The sequence below is a fragment of the Aptenodytes patagonicus genome, chromosome 10 (genome assembly GCF_965638725.1).
Source record: "Aptenodytes patagonicus chromosome 10, bAptPat1.pri.cur, whole genome shotgun sequence".
Classification (NCBI taxonomy): domain Eukaryota; kingdom Metazoa; phylum Chordata; class Aves; order Sphenisciformes; family Spheniscidae; genus Aptenodytes; species Aptenodytes patagonicus.
The window spans coordinates 17,512,554-17,536,542 of record NC_134958.1 but is presented as its reverse complement, the minus strand read 5'-3'; the positions used below and the strand labels follow the sequence as shown (position 1 = coordinate 17,536,542).

Below are 23,989 nucleotides of genomic sequence, written 5' to 3'. Positions count from 1 at the left end.
CACTGCAGTCAGTGGAATTTCTGTATCTTTTTACATACTTGGTATGTGTTGTGTAGCTTTCTGACTCCTTTCTCATGTTGTTTTGTGCAAATTCATGTTATTTTTACAGTGTTCAAAGAAGGAAAAATGTTTCAGTTTTTCTGTGAGGTTTTTAAAGTAGATTTCTCAAACTTTATGTAATCATTAGCTTGCTTCTTGGTAGTTTATCATGATTCTTGTCTTTTATTCATTGGGACTTCAGTTGAACTATTGATAGATCTAGTCTTAGTTTTCATGTAAGCTGGAAATACTTATTTAGAACATTCATGCAAATATATAATTTGATTTTAATTCGTAGTTGGAATAGGTATAAAAATAAAACCTAATATCAAATGAAAGACATTGCTCTTCTATAAATTTCATATACATATGCAGGTAGGTAGGTGGATGGATCAGTTTAACTCTTTATTTGCCAGACATTATTTTAAAACAAACAAACAAATGAAAAATTTCTTTTGATGATCACATTTAGCTTGGGTTTTTGAAATAATAACCTTCTATTGCATACTGCAGTTTTGAAGGCTAAAAAACCCATTAATTCCTGATTTTGAGTTATGTAGTAGATATGTCTTCTAACAGGAAAATGATTAAATATAAAAGTATTCTTATGACCATCTGTGTTCTGATACTTGGCTTGATACTCTATGAACTGACTGAAGAAGTTATATGCAACTATAATACTAGTGAATTGCTGGCCTACATCTGAACATTCCTACAGTCCTTTTAAATGATTTTGTGTGGTTTTGAGTCACTTACCTGGGTTTAGTGGGTGCCGTGCGGTAATTTTAAAAATTATTTTTCCTAGAAACAGCTGTGTCTATACAACTGACTTTTCTTTTAGACAGTCAAATTGATACACAGATATTCTAATTCATTTATCTGTAGGTGCATAGAGAGAACCTGCAAATGGAAACAAACAACAAAGTATATTGCAAAACCTGGATTTATTGATGTTACATGTTCATTAAATTTTTTTTAAGTGATCACTAATAAAATAAAGTAGCATTTTTTAAGGCAATGCTCCCATGGAAAGTTTCGCTGCTTCCTATTTTTGTATGTCAACAAAAATCCTTGAGTCTTAAATTGATACATACTGACATATATGAATTAATATTTCAGTAAAAGATTTGGGAATGCCTTTTAAAAATTTTCACTATTTAAGGCATGAGACCCTATCATGGGTTTAATCACTGACGTTCTTTTTCCCTCATGCTTCAGAGGAGGCCTCAGAATGCTGCTGCTTCTCTGCAGAGCTTTTAGTAAAAAAGGATGTATTGGCAAGATAACATAAGCTAAAACTGAACGCTGTAGAAGTTGATGCTGATCTGAAACAAAAGAAGTCCTACTTCTGGCTTCAGCCCCCAAAAATTTAGCAGTTACAAACTGAAGGCATTCATAGCTGATGGCTGAAGGTAATATATATCTCTAGAACTAGTTATAAAGAAGGGGGAGAAATTCCATTTTAAATTTGTCATGTGGTAGTGGGAAGAGATTACAGAAACTTTTCTTCAGGAAAGATATGCCACTGAGATTCAGAAAGAGGGTTATTGCTCATGTTTCAAAATGTGAAACCAGGGAAGACCATTTTTTAATCTTGGAAACAAAATACGTATTTTCAATGTTACACTGCTGTCCAGGTCAGCACTCTGTTGGCTTTTTCATTTAGTAAGGCATGTTGTCTAGCCATATGGAAGAAGTTGGATACAAGCTCAAAGGACATGTAATTGTTTTTCTTCACTTGGTTGCTGAATTAGAAACCTGAGAGAAGGAATGTTCTTAGCCTAATAAAAACAAGAAAATACCTTTTTTTCTTAGCAGAATGAAAATTTACGAATACATTGTTAAATACTTGAATAAAAACAGTACAAGGGAAATGAAAGGTTGACTGTGGTAACATCTGTTTTCATCAGTAGTTTAGTGGTTAGAAACCTGGGAAAACCCAAGTTTTCTTCTTTGACTGAATGTTTTTTCAACATACAGTTCCCTCTTGGGTGTTCTATCAGACTATAGCAAGTATGTTACCCTCCTTCTCTTCTCCAGAGCTTTTCCCCATATGGAACGTGCTTTAAAAAATATATATTTATATTTAAAAAATATATATTCTCTATACATTGATGCAAATGTATAGAGAAGGAACAACTGTCTTCCTAAGCAAGTAGGCGGTAACAGAGGACAAGTGTTCCTGTGTCCTGTTCTTGCCTACTAAATTTGTAAATGTGAATGCGTATCACTGGTGGAGGTTGAGTTTACACTACTTCAGAATACTCTGCTGCTTAGTAATTGCCACGTTCTCGTATGAGGCAGAAGTGGGTTTGCATCCCCTCTGGCAGAGGGAAGAGTTGGATGCAGGACTCTGAGCATGCACACAAGATGTAGAACTGATCTATTCTGAAAAGATTTCCAGAAAACAGTTTTTGATAATTTAGCCCAAATTCACAACTTTTTTCTGTGTTGCTGAAACTACCATTTTTAGCAAAGATAAATTCATTTAGGAAGAAAGAGGGACAGGGAAGGAGACATGGTTGCTGTAGTTTGGTGGGACTCCTGCAGGAGGTGGTCTTTTGGAAAGAGAAGCAGACCTTCCACTCGAGAAGATTGACTGAGGCAGTCTGAAACAGCATCATCCACAGTTGCTTTGTATTTCATGAGCAGGTTAAAGACTCCTTTGTGGTGAACAGAGGCTAGAAAGCATTGAGATGTGGCCTCTGATTCCCGTAGGGTGGTCACCACTTGGCTCTGTCACAGCAGTCTGCATGCTGGGAAGCAGACAGAAGCTTGGTTGTAAAGTATGCAGTCTGTTTGGTAAGTGTATTACATTAAAGCTTTGCTTGGCTTAGGATTGGGATGCCGGTGTGACAAGTACAGTATATTAAGTTTTCTACATTGAATTTCTAAAGCTCTATTTTTCGTATGTGTGTACAAAGATGTGAAAACATAGCTATTTTGCACTACTGTTTTGCTCTAAAATTGAGCTGCTAATAGGGCAGCCAAAGGCAGGATAAAGCAAGCACATCTGTTTTAGCTCCAGAATGAATGTTCTGGTATGCTGAAGCACTGAGAATTTCAAAGCACAGCAGTATGTATAAGTGGAAGGTCTTGAAAACACTAGCAAACTTTCAACTTTTCTGTCATTTCCTGAAGAGGTTGGTTTTATTAAAAATCTGTAAATCATATATAATGGCAGAAGTACTGTTTGGTTAAATGTTTAATGGTAAGTGCTTGGAGCTTTTTTTATTAATGCTTTTAATAAATATATTTACGTTATTTGAAACTAATTTTGAAGACCAGAAAATTTTCGTATTTGTCAAGCAAAATCTATTCTAGCCCAATGGAAATTCAGTTATCTTTTCTTATGCTGACATGTTTACGAGTTTACTTTACTAACTTCTTTGTTATTTGGGAAGATTATCTTTTATCTTCAGGACATATTGAGTATGTATTTTAAGTAATATGTCAGCCTGATCTTCTAAAAATGTGGTTACACAAGCTGTTTTATGGAAGGGAAACTGGATCACAAAAAGAAGCAGAAAATTATAATCAAACTTGTCAACTATATGTACAAAACACCTAATTCTTCAGATATGCTAAGTATCTTCACTGCCTTCATTTGGAATCTGTATATGGTTCATTTTCCATCAGTTCTTATATTGTTTTAATACACTAAGCAGAAAGGTAGTAGTATCTTCCACTTCACTCTGTCATTTTTCTGCTGCTTCCATTGGGTATATTGTATAGAAGTTACTTGCATGCTGTACTAATTGCAGTGGTTTTCTTGAAAACCGTACTGGGTGATTTCTTTTCTTCACTCCTGCTAGCTTATGTTGGTATCCAGGCCTTTCTTCTGCTGGTTGAGACTGATTGCTATTTGGCGATACTATTTTTATATTTTATCCATATATCTTTTTGTTGTTGTTGCAGAAATTGTTTTATCTAATACCTAGAATCTTTCAGAGATACCTGATTTTAAAATCTGACATTCTGGTAGATCTGAAGCCCTTTGCAGCTGAATGTTAGTCCTCAGCAGATTATTGTATGCTTTTTTGAAAGCTGAGTGATACAAATGATAAAGGCAGTTGCCACTTTATTGAATGAGTCTTTAATATGAACATCTGTACTGCATACGATTTCTGATCCCGAAGTTCAGGCCATACTTAAAGTTTGGTATCCTTCCAAGTATTAGTGGAGGAAGACTTTTCCTGCCACCAAGAGTGAGAAGAACTATAACCAGTTCATGCACTCAGTAAGATTGGCAGAATATAAAAAAAAAGGCAATAACTCCCTATTTTTCACTTCAGAAATGGTCTCTTATTTCAGAATGTCATTAAGTATTTGTTTATCTAATAAAGTGATCCTCTGTTTATGTTTTTATGTGATTATTATTGATTCTTTTGTAATTTGCAGTGTTTTTAACTTCATTCTCAAAAGTACCAAGTCAAATTATTTCATACTGTCCACTTGAACTTACTTAACTTCATAACACAGACTTGACTTTTGAAGGCCAAAGTGTATAAGGATGGGTGCACATTTGTACATTTATGCACTGTAATCAATTTCTTAAAAGGTACTAGGGAGTCATATTTACTTCTATAACTGTTCAGCTTTTTTTGAAATCAAGTTAAATAGTTCTCTGTTGTTTAAAAATACTATTTATCTGAGTCAGCTGCTTTCTTTTCACATTCCATCTTCAATGAAAGGAACATGATACAGGCTGTACATCTCTAAATACATTTCACATAGCCCAGTTATTTTTGTCAGGAAATCAGATGTTATCTAAAAAGCCAACTTGTTAGTGTTTGTAGACTGAACTCGGAACAATAGACAGATCTGTTTTTGAAGATAGTATGATACTTTTGTAATTGTTTTTCTTCCGATATTTAATGATGTCGCAAACACCCAGGATCATTCTGTGATATTTGTGGTTGGCTTTTTTTCTTGTATCTTCTGTGGTTTTCATGCTGGCTTTGATAGCAAATACACCTTGTATTATTTTTTTGAATATGAGTTGATATCTATCCTATTTTAGTTTTTTTAGGTATAACTATACTCCCATAGTTAACAAGTTCTCCTTATTCTGCATCTCTTTACCTGTATGTGAAGAGATTAAAAAGTTTAACAGCAGCAGCTGTTGGTATTTCAACATACTTATAATTTGATTTATCATACACAATATTGATGGGTGGGGTTTTTTCAGTACAGGTAAATAGTAATGTTCTATCCTTAAGAAATAAAGTCTTCCATCTCAAAATTATTCCTACTCTATGACATTAAAACTTTAAACTTTTTTGGTTACAGTTTTGAGGATATTCTGTGCCTTGCTGATTCCTCATCTTTGTCAGATATCACCCTTGATGGCAATCCAATAGCTCAGGAGACATGGTACAAACACACTGTTCTCCATCATATGATGCAACTCCGACAGCTAGATATGAAGAGAATCACAGTAAGAAATTTCTGTTTTCGTCAAACTTACTAGATCCTTAAATTCAGAAGTAAAATGTAGGGTTTTCTGTGTATATATGTGTATTAAAAATACCACCATCTTTTCTTAATTTAGTGTGGAATTGAATGGTGTCTAGACATGACAATATTTAAAACTTTAACATTTTTTTCTTTTGTTCAGTATTACGTAAGGGTGTGCTTTTTTAATTTTTTGACATGTTTATTTTTAAATGCTTAAACTCTTCATTAGTAAATACTGTGTGATCAGTTGCCATGTGACATGAGAGAATCTGCAAAGCTTTTGGTTAGAACTTTCTCAACACAGTCTTTACTGGTTTGCTGTATAGCTGAAAAGGAACAGCATATTTCTTCCAAAGGTATAATCTGTTTACCCTAAAATTGGTGTTATTGGTGTCTTCTTTCATTTAAAAATCTTGTTGGTTTCTTTAGTCTGCCTCCCTAAGGAAACCTGGTGATCACACTGTTTCTGTGTGTCTGTCTGTATTTCTCCCTCCCTTACCTAACCTACTCTCCCCATTCATTTCTCTTTCTGCTGCTCAAGTTCAGGTAACCCTGATAAGGAAGAGAGGACTTGCAGACAACTAAGTCTCCCACAGACTTCTTGAAAATACATTGTAAGGTAGAGGATGAAGGGCAATCACTGGGGGCCTTATCATTAAGTCAACTATTTTATCTCTTAATATAGGAATAGCCACGCTAATTCTTCTGTGTCTACTCAAAAGTGATGTGTAAGCATGACCTTCTTACAAGAGAAATGCATCCAACAGCAAGATAACAAATAAATATGCTTTACAAGCAACAGTGTTGTGGTGTTATCTTTTTTGACCAGGTGCTGATACATATACCTTATTTTAAACGCTCATTTGCTTTGTACAAAGGCTGTACTGCATTATAAGTTGCACCTGTTGTTTCACCATCTATTCTGTTGTCCTGTAGCCAATCCACCATGAGTATAAAATAGAGCCAATTATGATGTAAAATATAACATGTATGTGGAAAACATTAATTTTAAAAATAAAGTGCTTTGGGATGTGAGAGTTTTACTCCCAGCATCAGAAATACTTTGTTCGCAAGTATTCTATGGGTTGTTTTCTTTTGTGAATTTATACTAACTTAATTGAATACTTGCTAATTGCTTTGCTTTTAAAAAGATGGTTTTCTCGGTATTATTTCAGAAACTTGAGTCACATAAAGAAAATGTCTCTCCCTCCCCTCGCCCCCACCTGTCCCTTCTCGAGAGGAGACAGATCCTGGTAGAACTCTAAGTGATGGGAAAAACTGCAGAAAGAGCTCAAACTCATTTTTAGACTCTGTGGGATCTGTATGGGGAAAAAGCTATTAGAAATGCACAGCCATGGGAAAAAGTTAATCTGGGTTCACACCTTGTTAAACATCAGAGAATCAACCACAAGACAAAAAGCCATAGAAAACCAGGCTTCACTGGTTGTGCTGCTCATAAATCTACTTGTAAAAAGAATGTGTTTTGCATTCTTTTTATTTGCCTTCTGGATTTTGAGCCTTGAGAACTTTAACATTTTCTCCATGTGGAGGGTGCTATATGTTTTCTCCAATAAAAACTGTGTTACCCAGATAATCATATGACCTAAGAAACTGGGATTTTAAGAAAAATAACAAGTATCATGAGATTTGTGATAAAATTAGAGAGTTGGCAATACCAAATCCAGCTATTCTGCTTAGTAATGCAACATACTGTTGCCATCGGCTGTAAGAGTAGATGTAACTTGGCAGGGGAATGGAAGTACAATATTGGCTATGTGCTTTTTCTCACTTGATTAGTATACCTAAACTCTACTTACATTTATAGGATCTTTTCTTCATTAGTCTGAAGAGCATCCAGACGATTTTGAATTTAAGCGTTGTTTTGTCTTGTAAAGAACTGACAGTTGGACCAGAGTGTTCATTCTTTCTGACTAGGAATTCTTCACTAACCTGTTCAGAAGCTTTTCTGCTCGAGAACTGTTTTACACAATTGTTACTTCTGCTTTTAATTTTTCTTTTACTTGCTGGCTTCACTGGGACAAGAAAATTATTTCAAGAAAGAATAAAATCTGAAGGATATTTTCAAAAGCTTGTAAGAGACTTTGATGCTTTATTAATATTGGTTTTCAAGAAGACACATGCTCTTTGGTGCCTTTTCTATAGGATTCTCTGGAGAAAGGGAACCTCGGAGCAAAAGTCTGGTGGTAACTGCGTCTGCCTTAGGGAACTATTCAGAAACATATAGCTGCCATGAAAATCAAATTCTCTGCACTTGGAATAAAACTTTTTTGCATTGTAATTGTTCTAATATTTCTTAAGTCTGGGCAGATTTGCCTTTATTCAAGGGATTGCATCATATTATGACAACTTTTAAACCCTGACCCGTGAGGAGGTTGGTATGTTCTTAGGCCGTCTCATTCCTAAGCCATTTTTTAATGTAAGATTTAAGCCTTTAAACCACTGAGGCATGGACCCAGTGGTGGTGAAATCAGTGGAGGTTAGTCACCTGTAACAAGTTTCACTGTATGACTGTAAACACTTACTCATTGTCCACACTAGAAGATGATTTTCAGCTGAAAAACCCATCCACTTTGTATTGTGTATCTAAAACACCAACTCAATGGAAAACTTTTACTTTCTCCAACTTTGGTAGATCAATATAGAGGCTTGAAGAGTGGGGAGGAGGCTGAATTACAGTGGCTGGACAGATTACTGTGTGTCACCTGTGTTAACCATCAGTAACTGTCTGTAACAGTTACACCTTTACCTCACAACTAAGGTGGACTAATGCAGCTTGATTTATGGCTCAGTGAAATAGGCTTAAGTGAAATTGAAGTGTGCTACAGTCAAAGCAGGCTCAGGTTGCATATGTAGTCATTTACATTGTTTGGTTAACATACTATAATGGGTTTTTTTTTCTGGGCATTGAAGCTTTTTGAATGTGTTTTGTAGTTTGAACTTTTTCAAAAGTGGACCTATCTAGTGGTGCTTACAGTTTAGCTGTGACCTATCATTTTTTCCTCCAGTCTTTCATAACAGTAAGCAGATATTGTCTGCAGACATGTAATAAAATATTAAAATATGAATGAAATGTGTACATATTCCTTACTGAGAAATTATTTAACCAGGAACACTTGCTATCCATCACTTTAAATACACTTTCTCAACAGAATTTGCTAAGTATATATATGTTTTTATACGTGTGTGTGTATATAATAGTGTGTGTATATATATATGTTTTTTTAAAATGTGCTGTGGTTCCCAAATTGAAAGACAAGCTGTATATTTTTAACAGTAAAACTCTGCTTCTTTTCATTGAGGTTTTATAGGTTTTGGATGCTTAAAGTAAGAGAGCTGTGTTTGGCTTTGATTATTTGCTTAGACATTTCTCTGCTGATCAGGGAGTAGGTTCTATTGCTTTATGCAGAATAGAATTCGTTATTGATTCTGTCACCACTGTGAAGTGTTCTGGTTTTTTTTAGGGAAGGATCCCTAATTTTTTTTTTTCTTTCCACTTGAAAATAAGATACTTCAGGAACTTCTAGAGTCATTCTTGCGGATCATAATTCTCTCTCTTAAATCAAGTCTTGCGAAAATATACTAAATTAATACTAAAAGTAAAAAAGGAAGATAAATCTCATTGTCAAATATCACTTAAAGAATGAGTTGTCAAATTTTGTACTTCTTGTTTTCCATGGCTATATTTCTACTAGAAACATCCTTACATTCTTACTTCATTCTTGTGTAAAATCAGCCTTTGTGGTATACATAACAAAAAGTAGTCTGCCTTCTGCAAGTATAAGTGAGCTGAATTTTGTGTATTTTAAGTGTACTGTGTTGAGTCTCTTTATGCCTTGAAAGCTTAAATGTATATTCCAGGCCATTCTTCATATTCTCCATTTTTTCATTCATTTCATTTTTCATTTTTTTTCATTACCTGAAGTAGTTTATATCAAGTATACTATAGCTGTTTCTAATCTGTAGTAAAATTATTTGGATAATTTTAAGGTAGATGTACTATGGGAATGAAATACTGCATTCCTTGTGTGCTAACTTGGTGTCTTTTTATCCTGTCACTTAAAAGGTATAATTTGTTGAAAAAGAACTTGTTTGAATAATAGTAAAGCAGTAGTGAGGAAGAATACATGCATTCCACTGTGGTCTCTTTAGGATCCTTCTCAGGTCTTGCTGGATGTTACCTCTTTGAAAGACATTGTGATGTTTTGGCCAAAATCTGTGGTGTTACAGTTACGGTAGTGCTCATGTGGCAGCAGGGGGAGCTATCAGCATGCCAAAGCTACAGATACAGTTCTGCTACAGCTCAAATGGGAAGTTTTTATAAGGGTGGTAATAGCTTTAATGTGCCTTATTCTTCTAGTGTTCTGTCGCTACTGTTGCTTCACACGGAGAAAGTAAACCTGCAGCCTCAAAGTCTCATTGCAGAAAGTGAATCTTCTGCTTCTTTAGGAAGTTTATTCCCCCTTCATCTTTTTCTCTCTCTGCTCCATCCCAACCCCACCCCCCGTGAAGATGGCTTCTTAGCCATTTAGTAAGTTTTTAGATGGGAAGTGGAGAACTAATAAATGGAGGAGATCTCAATATACAAGAAGACATCCAAGTCCTTTTGTAATGATCTGGCACTTCGACCTTCTGGAAAAGCATCCCCCCTTCTCCAGCAGGGTTTGGTTTAAAGACAAAACAAAGTTATGGACAATAGCAGCAGAATAATGAGGGTGAACAAAGAAAAAGGGAGATAAGAAGAATTTCAAAAGAGTTGGAGCTAAAAGAGGAGAAGGGGTGATAGTAAAAATGAATTGTGGCAAGGTTAGTAAGGGCTTTGTTTTATAACTTTGAGTTTTCTGTTTGGGTTTTTTTGTGGGTTTGGGGGGGATGTTGTGTTTTTCAAGATTGATTGCATGTGTTGTGTAAGATTAATCAAGAAATGTATACAGATAGATTTCCATAAAAAGTAGATTTGGCCCTTGATCTTAATTCAGATGTTTTCTCTGTCATTCTGCTGTTATGAATACTGAGTAAAACTAGGAAATATTTTCTTTTTAGGCTGAGCTAATTTCTTTTTTATAAAAGAAATAGTATTTTTTAAATGTCTGCAATTAGGATAAACCCCTGATAAAGAAAGAAGTCTTAGTCATAAAAGACTCTTGTTAGAACGTGATTTGCATTAGTTCATTTCATTCCTTGTATTGAGACTGTGTTGGCAGGGAAAGTATTGGTCTGACTTGAATGAGGGTAGTAGACCCTCATGTATGGAAGACGGTGTCATAAAGTATGCATTTGGGCTGGATTAAGGGAAGGCTTTGAGATGGAAGATAGAGTAAGAAGAGATATTTGTGGAAGCTGAGAGAAAACTTTTAAGTTGTTTTGAAAGGAATAAAATTAATGAAGGCTAATTTCCTATAGATTAGTGTCATTTTGTTTTCTAACTTTCACCTTCCCCAGTATGAAACACAGTACCTCAGTTAGTCTGGAGCTGAGTCTATGTTGACTGGCCAGCTGTTTTCTGCCAAATAGAATGGATAATTTCTGCTTCCTCTCCCTTGGTGGGAAAGCTAGTTTACATTTCTCTTCTTTCTATGTACCAATTTTATATAATCAAACTTCTAGGGGAAAAAAAACCAACTTAATTTGAGACTTCTAAATATACTTTAAGTTATTTAGTCTGTTCAATGTGTTGAAAAGTCATTAGAGAAGATTAAGACACTGAAATTATAAAAATCTTGTTTCTTTAGGAAGCCAAGTTAAAAAACATAAATGCAAGGTCAAATGAAGAGATTTAATAAAAAACAAAACAGAACAACTCTAACCCACTTTCTATAGAAAGATATCACTAATGTAGTTTGCTAGTGTTTATATTTTAAGGCTTCAGGGTTTTTAAGTAAACACAAACTTAGTAAACTGTAACACGTAATTGGGATAAATGGCTGTCACAACAAGCATGTTTGTAGTTCTTAACATTTTGAATCATATCTTGAGGAACAGTACACTTTTATTTTGCATTATTAATTATACATTCATATTCGTGGCATATTACCTGCATGGGGTTTATTTAATGATTTTTTCACAGCCTCACCCTGAACCTTCCCATTCAGGTATTGGGTTTCATTGTGTGGTATTTTGTCGTATTGGGATCTAGAAGGCCTTCTGTATCTGTGTGTGGGTTTATTTAATTATTTATTTATTGTTGATCCTCAACATGGACTAATGACCTCTTGAGGTCCCTTCTAACCTGGATTGTTCTGCAATTCTATGACACCAGCCCCTTGGTAATACCCTGTTTAGGAAGAACTAAAAAGTCCTGTAGCAGAGGATGCTGCCAACAAAACTTCACCCTCAAAAGGCCAGAAGTTGCTTTCAGAACAAACAAACAAACAAAAAAAAGTTGGGCTTTCCAATTAGTCTTCCAGGGAAATTCTTGTATGCAGTTGGGTTAGAGAAGCTTATGCTATCCAAAGCCTCATGCCTTAATCTGCATTAAGGTATTCCTGTTGTTTAATATATGCGTATTAGGTTAAAGTCATGGAGGAACAATTTGGGAGTCTGTTGTTTTAATCACATTTCAGATTGATGTCAAAATCCATGGTGTGTCAATGGGTTTCAGGGGTGCTGTACACAGATAAGAGTAAGTTTGCTATGTGAACCTAACTTCTGATGCTTTGGAAATTATTTTTTTAAAAAATGTAATAGCGATGCTAAGTGTGAAGTTTCTGTTTTATTTCACCGTCCAGTAAGCATTGACCCATGTGCTTAGGGGTTCTTACAGTGCTCTAAACATAGCATGTTTTATTTATATAGAAATTTTGATATATCGATATGTCTTCATGGTTGATGATGTTTTCTGTTCATTTTTGTTAATTTTCTTAACACATAACTTTCTGGAAAGTGAAAGTGAAAAGGTTAGGACAGGAGCTTTCTATTTTGAGGGAAATAAAAACACTTTCTGTATGTTCTGGAAAGATACTTTAATAGAAACACCCAAGTGGCAAGTGAAGTAAATCAAAATAAGTTAAAGTATGCTTCCCAATTGTTTGTGTTGGAAGGACTCTACACTTTTTACTTCATGGTGAACATTTCTTTTGTTACTTGGAAAATATATGTTCTAAAAATATCGTGCTGTGAGAACATTTAGATTTCTGTAAACAAGGAGCATTCAACCTAATATGGTTGTATCGTAGCATTAAATTGCTGTACCAGGAAAATTAAGCATCTTCACTTACATGACTTTTATTATCTAGGAATCAATGGCTTTCTTGAAAATTCTTCTTGAATAGGTAATAATATTGATGAGAAATAACGTTAATGTACTACAGTGAACTTTGAAAATATTCTTTTCTTCTCAAGTTCTGTTGCTGACTGAGAAAATTAGGCCCCTGGAAACAGTTTATAATGATAAAAATCAATCTTCGATTATGACTCGCACGTAAATAGAATTCAGCTCATTCGCTCTATATCTTTTCTTACAAAAAAAATCCTACTAACAGCAAAAACTACTATAAAGATATAATGCGCTGTTGTATTTAAAAATGTTCTTTTTCACTGTCATACTCACCATATGCTTTATACTTTTTTCAAAGACCTTTACAAATACTAGTTGTAAATTGCTTTATCTTGAACATTTGCATCTGAGTAGATATCTTTCTTCTCTATTTCTTGATTTATTTATAATTATTAATTTTATTGTTTTTATAATGTTTAGAAACATTAAAATGTTAAAAATCCTAAAATTGTATTAAAATTAAAAATTGCATTTCAAATACAAACACAAAAATATATTAATAATTTATCAGTAATACTTTTCAGAACCTGATTAATTCTTCCTTTTATGAAGTTGTTTTTCTTCTTTTTCATCCAGGAAGAAGAAAGACGTATGGCATCTGTTGCAGCAAGGAAAGAGGAAGAAAGGAAGCGTGAAAGTCATAAACAGACCTTGCTTAAGGTATTTTCTGTGGCTGTTCTAAGCCTACTGTAAACCAGTTTACAGCAATAATCTATATCCTAATATTTTTTGCTATAGTTCTTACATAGCCCAATATGCCTCTATCTCTTTAAACTTTTTTTTTGCAGCTTAAACAGTGCACTCCACAACTGAAACTCTCTTCAGTCAACTATGCAAGTTACACTTTAGCAAAAAAACACAGTTGAATATATGACTGTGATATATGTAGAAGGATGGCAAACTTCACTTTCATAAATCCAGAGATAAAGTAAATCCAGAGTAAAGTAAAGGACTTTTTCAGTGATTTCAAATTCCTTGAACTTGGTCTCCCCTATTTCAGGTGAGTGCTCTAATTGCTGCCATGCAGGGTGTTCTGAAGTAGTTTTTCCTTCATTCTTTCCTGTTGAAGTTCTTCCTTTTTGTAGAAAGAGTTAAACAGTTGTCGGAGCAGCAGCTAGACTCCAGCTGTCTTCTTTTTCAGAAGAACACTTATCTACCAGACCACCTGGCCTGGTTAATGCTTATATACATGAGATGGAATAGCTCTAACAGGGGAGACTGAGGTGCACTCCGGAATACTCTTATGGGGCTGGTGACTAGATGACCTGTGTTGCTAATAGGAGACCAAAGTTCAAGGATCTAAGAGTATCTGCATTCAATTTGTTGTGTGAATATCACTATTTGTCTCCAAATCATTTTTCTTCGGAGAAAAAAAGGTGCCTAAAACTGTTTGCTAATGGTTATGCAAAAAGCTCTTTCAGTTTGGTAGTCAAACAAACAAGCAATTTTCATGTATCCATATTGTTAAGTTGCCTAGGTAAAATCATATTTCATGAAGGGGATTAGACTGAAAGTAGTTGCAGGAGGCCGTAAGAAGTGTAGTAAATGTATATAACTGAAAAATAAAGACACAAACAGAATGTTAACAGTATATTAAAAGATGTTTTAAGTATATTAAAAAACCCCAAGAAATATATGTATATATAAGTATATGAATGGGGGGGGGGGGAATTCCATGTCTAGTGCCTAAGAATATATTTTGCTTTCCTGTATATTTGTATCCATGTATATTTTGATTTTCTGTTTAACAAAAATAAAAATCAGTATAACAAAAAAGTCTTAGATAGAGTCTATTTTTAAGCAGTGTCGTGGTTTGGTTTTGGTGTCCCACCCCCCCGTAAGATACTGATGTATTGAAAGTCTCTTCAGGTTTGAAGTTTTGGTGCCAGTTCTTAGTAACATAAAGAAATGGGAAATTAGTAAATAATATTCACACATGGTGTTATTTTATGCTGCTGAAAAGCAAACTGTGTCTCCGGACTAGAAAAAAAGTAGGTGTTTATTGAAAGTGTTTATTTGTGGTTCATGTTCTTAACCATTGATGTAATGCTTCATTCTAGTAGAGGGATTGTTTGTCTTGGTGGCTTAGGTTTCTCAGTGCCTTTTGCTAGTGGAAAGTTCCCTTAGAAGAAAAAAATATATTTTTAATGTATAATGCCGTTGTTACTCAGATTTCAACATTAAATTGTAGATTTTGTAATTTAATAGAGGTATCTTTCTTCTTTTCAAATAGTTAAGTGGCATAAGAGCCAAATACCAGTATCTTCTGCATGGTTTGGTGATTCTGTATATCTTTCCTCTTTAAATATGTTCTTGTGTGTTATGATTCTGGCTTCTTTTTTCCTGTTCCATATGTTTGAATTGAAAGGAACAACTCAGCTCATAGATACCATGTCCAGTGAAAAAAGTTGCGAACTATAGGATTTTCTTCATAGTTAAATCTGAAGAAAAGATTCAGAGAATCATATTCTGCCATTTTTGTTGTTGTCACTTTCCTCCAAACTTTCTTAAACTACATGCAGTGTAAATGAAATCATAAGCACTCATTCAATAGCAAACAACTGCTGTTTTCCTGTATTCACTGCATTAAAAAAGTTAATTTCAGCAATGTCATCACTTCTTTTTCCCTCGCTGATACTTGTCTACCCTAACAATGGAGTTTCTTCATCTTTCTTTTTCCAGACTATTTTTTTTATTGCTTAAAACCCACTCCTCTGGGAAAGTTTGAGATGCACTTCAAAATGTACAGAGAATGCAATTCCTTTCCAACAGAGGCTGAACTTCATATTTACTGGAACAAGAAATAGTTATTGCTAGCAGAATCTTCACACTTCTAAAATTTGTTTTTTGTAAAATGAATTCTTGCAAGTTTTCAAATCTCTGTAGGAATCCGTTAGCCCACAACTGAGGGCTAACAAAGCAGTAGAGCTGTACGGTAGTTGAGGTTATGAGGAGACCCTCACCCTCCAGGACAAACAGAATTTTCTAAATGTGATTGGAAGAAAATACTGAGTATTTCAACTTCCCCTACTTTCTGTGACATGGAGCCCAGTCATCACTGAAGTCTGTAAATGCTGGGTGTTTAGTGTTCTCTAACCAGATAACTCTTCAGGCAAATTGAATGTGAAATAGAGTTTTGAGCTCTTTAAAACGGAAAAACTTTCAGAAGGAGAAAATTTTTAAAGTAGTTTCCATGTACTTTCAGTGTCAGTTATAGACAATTATGGACATAATTTTTATCAGCATTTAAAGTCTAGTAGATCTATCTCTGCATTATCGGTCATTGAAACAGATCATGGTGTTTACTCTGAGTATAATAGCTGCAGCATGAGGGATTTGCATGTAGAAATTAAATGTTTTACTGTGAAACATTTATATGCAGTTGTTCTTTATTCTTAAGGAATAAAGGAATTCTTAGGCTCCACAAATTAGCAGTCACAGATGATGAAACACTTGCCTTTTTTTGTTAATCTACTATTTTCTGTTTTTTTTTAAAAGAAATATTCATTTATAGTGCTTTACACTTCACATCTCCAACACTGAGTACGGTGAGGAACATTCTTAGTGAACGACATTGCAGTGATGTCCACAACTCGCCCACTGTGAAAGGAATTACATAAAAATGTGATGGTAACAGTCACATGTTACTTTTATATATAAAACCTAGAAGCATAGTGGGTATAGGTCAAACTTAATAGATCAAAAGTGTTAATTTCAAATTGTAAAAATAGGTTTACCCTGGTCCCCTGCCTTTCTCCATAGGCATGTCAAATAAATTGTCTTTTTTTTTCCTATTTGAAACAAGGGGCTATAATAAAACTTTGTTTTGTGTTGATTTTTTTTCCCCAGCCATAGAGTCTGTCTTAAAAACAGAAATGTAAATGTTCAATTTAAAAAAAATAAAGCCTTTCTAGACTTCAGGATTTTTGGTACAGCCTTCTAAATCCTAATCAATATTATGTTGTTTTCTTGTATCTTAATCAGCCTAACAAAATATTCTAAAGGAGACAGGAACTAATGTAATGATATTTAAAATTATGGTATTAGACGAGCTTTTAACACTGGTAAGAAAGTGATAAAGGTGTTGAGCTTATGCTCTAAGAAAATAATTCTTAACAGGCATTTACCTTGCCTGAGACCCTTTTAGACCCAATTTGAGATCATTGCAACTTGAAGCTAACAGGTACTTGCTCTTTCAATCCAAAATTTCATAGCATTCAAGTAGAATATTCATTAGTACATCTGAAGGGTATGCACCTTTTATCCTTCCCCTGTTTATAGGTAAAATTAGTGACAAATACACAGGCTGACTATGAACTGCTGTTTATACTACTTAGGGCAAATTCAGGTTTACCTTTTTTCCCTCCGCCATTCCAAAATATCAGGACGTTTGTTTGTATTCCAGTTCCAATAGTGATGTTCTGAAGTCTATAAGAGAAATTAAAGGATTCTTAGAATGTCATGGGTTTTTAATACTTCCTAAGAGTGTGAAGCTTTAAATTAAGGTTGTTACTTTGTATGGACTTGAAAGCTACATTTCTATAGCAACATCAGTTTAGAGTATGATATTATAAACCAAGAAATCATTGGCTTTGATACTCTGTTTTCTCCATGTTTTGTGGACATAAATTTGTTTTATGCTAAGCTCCTCTATACTATTTTCCTCTCAGAAATTCTAAGTCGCTGTTCGAGTTTCATTGAGAGTAGTGTAACAGTGAGATGGCTGACTCCCAGAGAATTAGATCTGGTTCAGAAAAAACAAATGAAGTGAAACTAACAATGAATTTACCCTTTGATATTGTTTATATTGTGCAGTTTTCATTTGATGAGAGTTCAGCTGTCAGTCCATGAGCTCTTACAAAGCACGTTGTTCTTTAACCTTTTAAAGTATGCTAAATGGGATATATTAAATCATATATATCTATATGATATAATAGAATAATAACCTATATATAGAATCGTAGGTAATTGACAGGATTTGCATGACTGTACAAGAACAAGCACATAATAGACTTTTGAAATACTGGTTCGTTGACAAGACCTGTCTAGAATATAAAAATTACTTAAAAAAAAAAAAATGAATTACAAAAATTTGAACTTAGATCTGTTGTAGTCCTTATGTCTATCATGAAGAAGGCAATTTCATTTTCTGTTTTTATAAAATTGACTTTTTCAATTTTTCAGAAGAAAACTTTTTTCTCCCATGCAGAGTATGTTGCAATTACTGCTAAGACTTAACAGCAGTTGCATAACTGTCTTAGCTTAAGTGCTAGGGTCACTCTAGCAGCATGGAGGAAAGTACAAGCAGTCTGCCCTGTTTTGTGGGAGGCATATTACAAGCAGCTCCAGACTGTCAAAATGAGACTTCTGTGGCTATCCAAACTAAATAGTTTAACTTTATTCTTTCACAAGTTGTGGATTTACTATGTTACTTTTCTTGTTTCTGTTATTGCAAGTTTTGTGCAATCATTGTTTGCTGGCAGTTATGCAAAATAGCACTAGAACAATGCCTTGGGTTTAATGCATAATCACCAGTAGTTTCTTCAATTTAAAACGTTTAAAATGTTTTGATTAAGCAGAATATTTCTTTCGGAACAAACAAGTGTGTTGATACTGCACACTGTCATAACTTATTACAACTTTTATATCTTGTTTCAGGAGAAGAAACGGTTAACTATTTGTAATATTGCACGTCAGTGGGAGATACAGCAGAATCGAATAGCTCTCGTAGCTTCTTTAAACCAAGATAAAGATAACGAACCCTGTCAGATCAATGGCAGTGCTGCATATGTATTTCCTGAAGAAAGCAGGTATTTTATTGGGAAATACTTCTTGTTCATGTCTTGTATTCCAAGTTACTACTCACCTCCAAGATCTCACTGTATTTTATTATCAAAAGTAATATATCCAAATCAATTCTGAAGAGATGTTTTACTTCATGATTAAACCTGTTGGCCATTAGTAATAAGTAATATATATTAAATAAGTAATATAACAGCAACTCATTGACTAAAGAAGTGCAAGCTAATTATTACGTGATTTTGCTAAATAAGGGAGGACTTCACGTTTGCAAGAAATGTTAAATATGAATTCTTGAGCCTTCTTAAGGCTGTTCATTTCCTTGACAACTTAGATTGTTGCCTTCACTTGAAATGATAAAAATGAGGACGTACGAGCATTACAAGTGTTTGTAACCTCTCTGTGTATCAAGAGGTTTCACAAACTGAGTGTTGAATTCGTTTTCTCAGTTTGAACAGCAGCATCTCTTATTGGACCACTTTCATACCCATGCTATTTTAACAATAGCAGTTCTTTGACTTAGTTTTATTCCTAAGATAATTTTTCCTAAGGTAATTATTGTATTGTTGGTTTAAAATGTTATTTTTGTGACACACTTTGTGACTTGCTTATTTGCGTCTAAAAGGTGGCCATCTGGCATTCTATATAATTTAAAAACCAAATGTGGAACTTAATGAACAATGTGTGCCTTGGATTGGCTAAAACCAAACTAGCACACTTTCAACCTGGCTAGCTCAGGCAAAAGCCTGAAAAAATAGTCTGCACGAATTCAAGAGCAAGTACAGCTTCCTGCTGTGCCTGATCAACACTGGAAATGTCAGGTACAGGCATAAAGTTTTTGCCTCTCACAAACAGAACCCATCTGAGTTTCAGTCTAGTATTGGCTAGACCTGGTTTTTATCTCCAGTTGAGTGCAGCATCTTTTGAAACACTTTTTTCTTAGCATTTTTAAATTGCTATAGTCCTTTCTGTTCTTGTGCTTCCAAAGCTTTCCCCCGAACATATGTTTAGCCACTGCTTTCTTGCCTTCTTGGTTTCTTCACAGTTTAATTCAGTGTTAGTAATCATCCCCCGTGACCAGGTCAATGTAACTGTGGTAGCTTGAGCATTGTCCTGTTAATGAACAGATTCTCATTGCTTGAGAAATCATGCTTTTAAGTAACATATTAAGACTTTTTCCATGGAGTTGTAGGAAAGGTCTTGGTGTAATGCTATCTCTGCTTATGCTGGATACAGTGACTAAAGTTGGTTTGTTCCTTGTAGTTCCTGACCACGAATGTTAGGATTCTTTTGTCAAATCTACAGTAATAAAATATAATGCATAAAATCTGTCCATGTTCTTGTGAAAGTTTTTGTAGTTTAAGATTTGTAGACTGTGTTGTAGAAATCTAAGTGGTTACTTTTATGAAATAGAAAATTTCAACCCCCCCAAGATGTTAACAAAATAAACCGTGTGCTTTATTTGCATATATTATAATTCTCTTATGCAAATTACAGCGCATTTAATTTTCTGAATTGGAGACTTAGGTTTGGAATTTTTCTCTGTTTCGTGACTGGTTAGAGAAATGAAAGTGTGATAGTGATCTATATCACTGATCTATATTTAGTTTAAACAGATTAATGAAGATGTGGCAATGTGTGTTAGAATTAAGAAGCTGTAGATAACACTGCCATTTTTTGCCTTGAAGCCTTATTGCTCTTTAACCCCCTCTAAGTTAAAATTGACATTGATCTACTACTGTGTTTTATAATAGTGAAGGATTTCAGAAGGTATTTTCAAGATGGGTGACTAAGCAATAAATGTTGAGAGCAATAAAATAAGCTCTCAATATTTCCAGTCAAGAGTGAAATCTTAGAGTTTTGGTTGATTTTGTCAAGAAAACATCAGTCAAGTGATCACTGGTAGTCAAAAAAGCAAAATACATTTAAAAATACTAGGAAGGTAGTAAAGAATAAAATAGCAACAATCATTACGCGACTTTCTAAACCTGTGATTAGTGCTCATCTTGAATTCTCTGTGCACTTCAGGCCCAGCCAGCTGAATGTATCATGTTGGAAGTAAGACACAGAGATGAGAGTTGAGAATACTTGGACTTAATTGCTTAATTTTAAAATCACTCTGGTGAATTGGAAAGCTCACATTATTTTAAAGAAATGCTTATTCATCCCTATTAATTAAGGATTAAACAAGGATAATAAACCATAAGATTATTCTCATCTCAAAGCAGAATAAGGAATCCTGATATCCTGATCAGATCATGTGACATATGGGTTTGAGGAAGGAGTGATATTATTGTTAAGAATAAAAATAACTGTTCAGTACTGTGAATAGCATTATCCTGGATTGATTTGAACAACTGTCCGTTCTTAAAGTGCTTACTCATGTCATAACTTCTACATTTCATATAGCAAAAAGAATGTGAAGGTGACTTTGCTTGAATAAATACGTTGTTTGAAGTTGTTTTTAGATATCTAAAGCAACACAAAATATGTTGTTAGCATTCTGAGTTAAAATTTTTGAGCAGGTTATTAAATATGAGTGATTTCTTAATTTCTGCCCACCCCCAATCCCGGTCCAACTCAAATACACCCAGAGCTTTTCTGCCAAAGAAGTAGAACATTTGCAATCTTACTTGATGGAAAGAGGTTTTTCCAGCCCTTAATGTTTTTGAACCAGATTGGGTACTACAAATGAATGAATGCTGAGAAATGCAATCATATTTGACAGTTGGGTTTTGGTAAATGAAAGGACTGTCATTCAATAGAATGATGTTACTATCTCAAAATAATCTCATTTATATCACTGCATTTTTATTCCTCCACAGGTCTCTTGATACAATATTGAGCAGTGCAGTACAAGGCTTGTCTGTTCTTGAGTCTCATTTAGTGGAAGTGGAGGGAGACACTCTTTGCTTGTATGGTGCTGGAGCGCTGGAGTGCCTGGATCGAAACTGGAGCGTTCAAACAGCTGGAATTATTGTTGCAGTCTCCTTTATGTTCATAGAATTTGATGAAATTGTTCAAGTGTTAACAAAACTGAAGATAAAATTTCCTAATTCTGTGGTAAGAATGCCTCAAATTTCAGCTGTGTGAACAGCTATGGAATATGTATTCTCTAATAGAACCTTAATTTGGCATAGTCATCTTTGAGTGCTTTCATATAAATAGAAACATTTGTGAATTACATATTTTATTGGTGTTATCCTATAATACTAACTTTAACTTGATTCTTCTTAAAAATCAAGACTTAAATTTAGATTCTCGCACAGGATGGTGGGGTTTTTTTTTTCAGACTAGTTATTATTTCTCTTAATTCCTTTGACCTAGCTGATTATTTTTAAGTTGCAAAACTGATGTGTAAATACAGTATTGCTATTCTACAATATTGTTATGGATCCATGGTATCAGGAGACCTTCATTTGTGTTGTGAGTTCAAAGATGAAATAGCTGATAGGATAAAAAGAGAGAGGTAAAATTCAAAGAGAATAGCTGGCTAAATCAGTACAGCTCTTGGAATTCTTCAGTTCTTGATGAAGCAAAACAACATAAACGAGATGTCCCATTAGTACTTTTTTTTCTTCTTGGATGTTTAAATCAGTCGTTTTGAAGCAAATGGTAAAACAGTGATGACATACATAAAGCAACTTGTTACTCAGATGATGTGCCTCTTCAGCTCCCTGCTTTTTATGGTTTTAAGTGTAACAGAACTTAATGGTTTCATTGAGATAGATAAATTTGTGGGGAACTTAAGACAAATTTACCTGTCTCAATGAAACAATTGTTTCATTGGGGGGGGGAATTTGTGGGGGATAGCAGAATCTCAACTAAATTTTTATCTTCATCATCAATTTTTCCTCCTTCCCTCAATAATATTACTGTGTAGCCAAATATACCATGCTCATAGCAGCACTAGCGTAGGGCGTGATTCAAAGAAACAGGAGGGTACGACTTAATGCTAGCCTGCTGTGGCCAAAAAAGCAGAATATTTAAAAACATATAGTACTTATTTTTATGTGTGGATGTTGCAGTTGCTTTACTTGCAGAATTAAAATAAAAAGTGCTCAGGTAATATCACTGCTTTTTGTAACGTTGAAAATATTAGTGCTGTTACGAAAGGGTTTATACATTGCTTAGGGGCTCGTAATGTTGACATTTCTAAATATATGTAATACACCAGTTGGTTGATACATTGATGTGTTTTGCCACAAAGACCTTAAATGAAGTGAGTTCAGTTGCTTCAGCAGACCTAAAGGCTGTTTATTTGAGTTTGAAAATTGAGTGGCACATAATAGGAATTGTTGTGTTCATATTTTGTTTCCTTATTTAACTTATTATCGTTTGACTTTTTTTTTTTTAAGCACCTGAAGTTTAAGGAGACAAATCTTGTGACGCTGCAGCAATTCAATGCATTAGCCCAGATGCATCGCATTGAACAGTTGACAGTTGATCCTCAGGGCAATCCGGTTGTCAACTTTACTTTGTGGAAATACTATGTTCTGTTTAGACTGAACCATTTTAATCTACAGAAGATAAATGGAGTAAAGGTAGGACAATGTTGCTTCCTCCTTACTATTTGTCTTACAAGATAAATTAGCATTGTTTTTTTTAAAAAAAGCAGAGGAATTGCTATAAAATGAGCAGGACCCTCTCAGTATATTAGGGGGAAAAAAATTTTAAGTAGACTTCACCATATAATTTCTTGTGCTGTGCATTTGTTAACTCCAGCTGCACTGTTGGACTTAGAAAAGTTGATAAGATTCTTAGTTGCCATAAAAATGTTGTATTTAAAAGACGTGTAGATGAGGCGCTTAGGGACATGGTTTAGTGGGCATGGTGGTGTTGGGTTGACGGTTGGACTCGATGATCTTAGAGGTCTTTTCCAACCTCAATGATTCTATGATTCTATGATTCTATTGTCTCAAATGTTTGCAATTGCAAATGACAGTCCAAATCTATACCTGAGTGGTAGGGATATACCTGAAGGGAAGACATTTTATTACTATTTCTGCATGTGTTTCTAAAAAAAAAAAAAAAAAAAAAAAAAAAATTAAAGAACTGCACGATTTTACTTGATTTTTAAGAAGCACTTATGTTCAAAATGATCACAGTGCTGACATTGAATATTTGTGCAAAAATGTGCGTTTGACAGACTACTTAGTAGTTTACAGTATATGATTATTTATATTTTCCAGTGTTACAAAATATAGCTAAAATAATATTTTCTCCTTTAAGTCTATCACAGGAAAAAGTCTGTCTTTTTTTTTTTTTCCTGCTTGCTATGTACAAGATCGTTAGTGTGGGGGTTTTTTGTGGGTGTGTGTTTTATGTTTAAATAAATAGGAAGTTAGGACACTAATATTGCTATTCTTTGTAGTTTGCGTTCCTCTTTACATCAAT

At 34.3% G+C, this 23,989-nt stretch overlaps 1 protein-coding gene across 4 annotated transcripts in view; it reads left to right on the top strand.

The window, feature by feature from the left end:
- The window catches only part of LRRC49 (leucine rich repeat containing 49), a 54,138-nt gene that overhangs the window by 22,674 nt on the left and 7,475 nt on the right, over nt 1–23,989 (top strand). For all 4 annotated transcript variants that reach the window (XM_076348310.1, XM_076348309.1, XM_076348307.1 and 1 more), the window contains 5 exons: nt 5,332–5,479; nt 13,370–13,453; nt 18,452–18,603; nt 21,418–21,655; nt 22,951–23,136. In XM_076348310.1, coding sequence (XP_076204425.1) covers nt 5,332–5,479; nt 13,370–13,453; nt 18,452–18,603; nt 21,418–21,655; nt 22,951–23,136 — 808 coding nt within the window. The remainder of the gene's footprint in view (nt 1–5,331; nt 5,480–13,369; nt 13,454–18,451; nt 18,604–21,417; nt 21,656–22,950; nt 23,137–23,989) is intronic.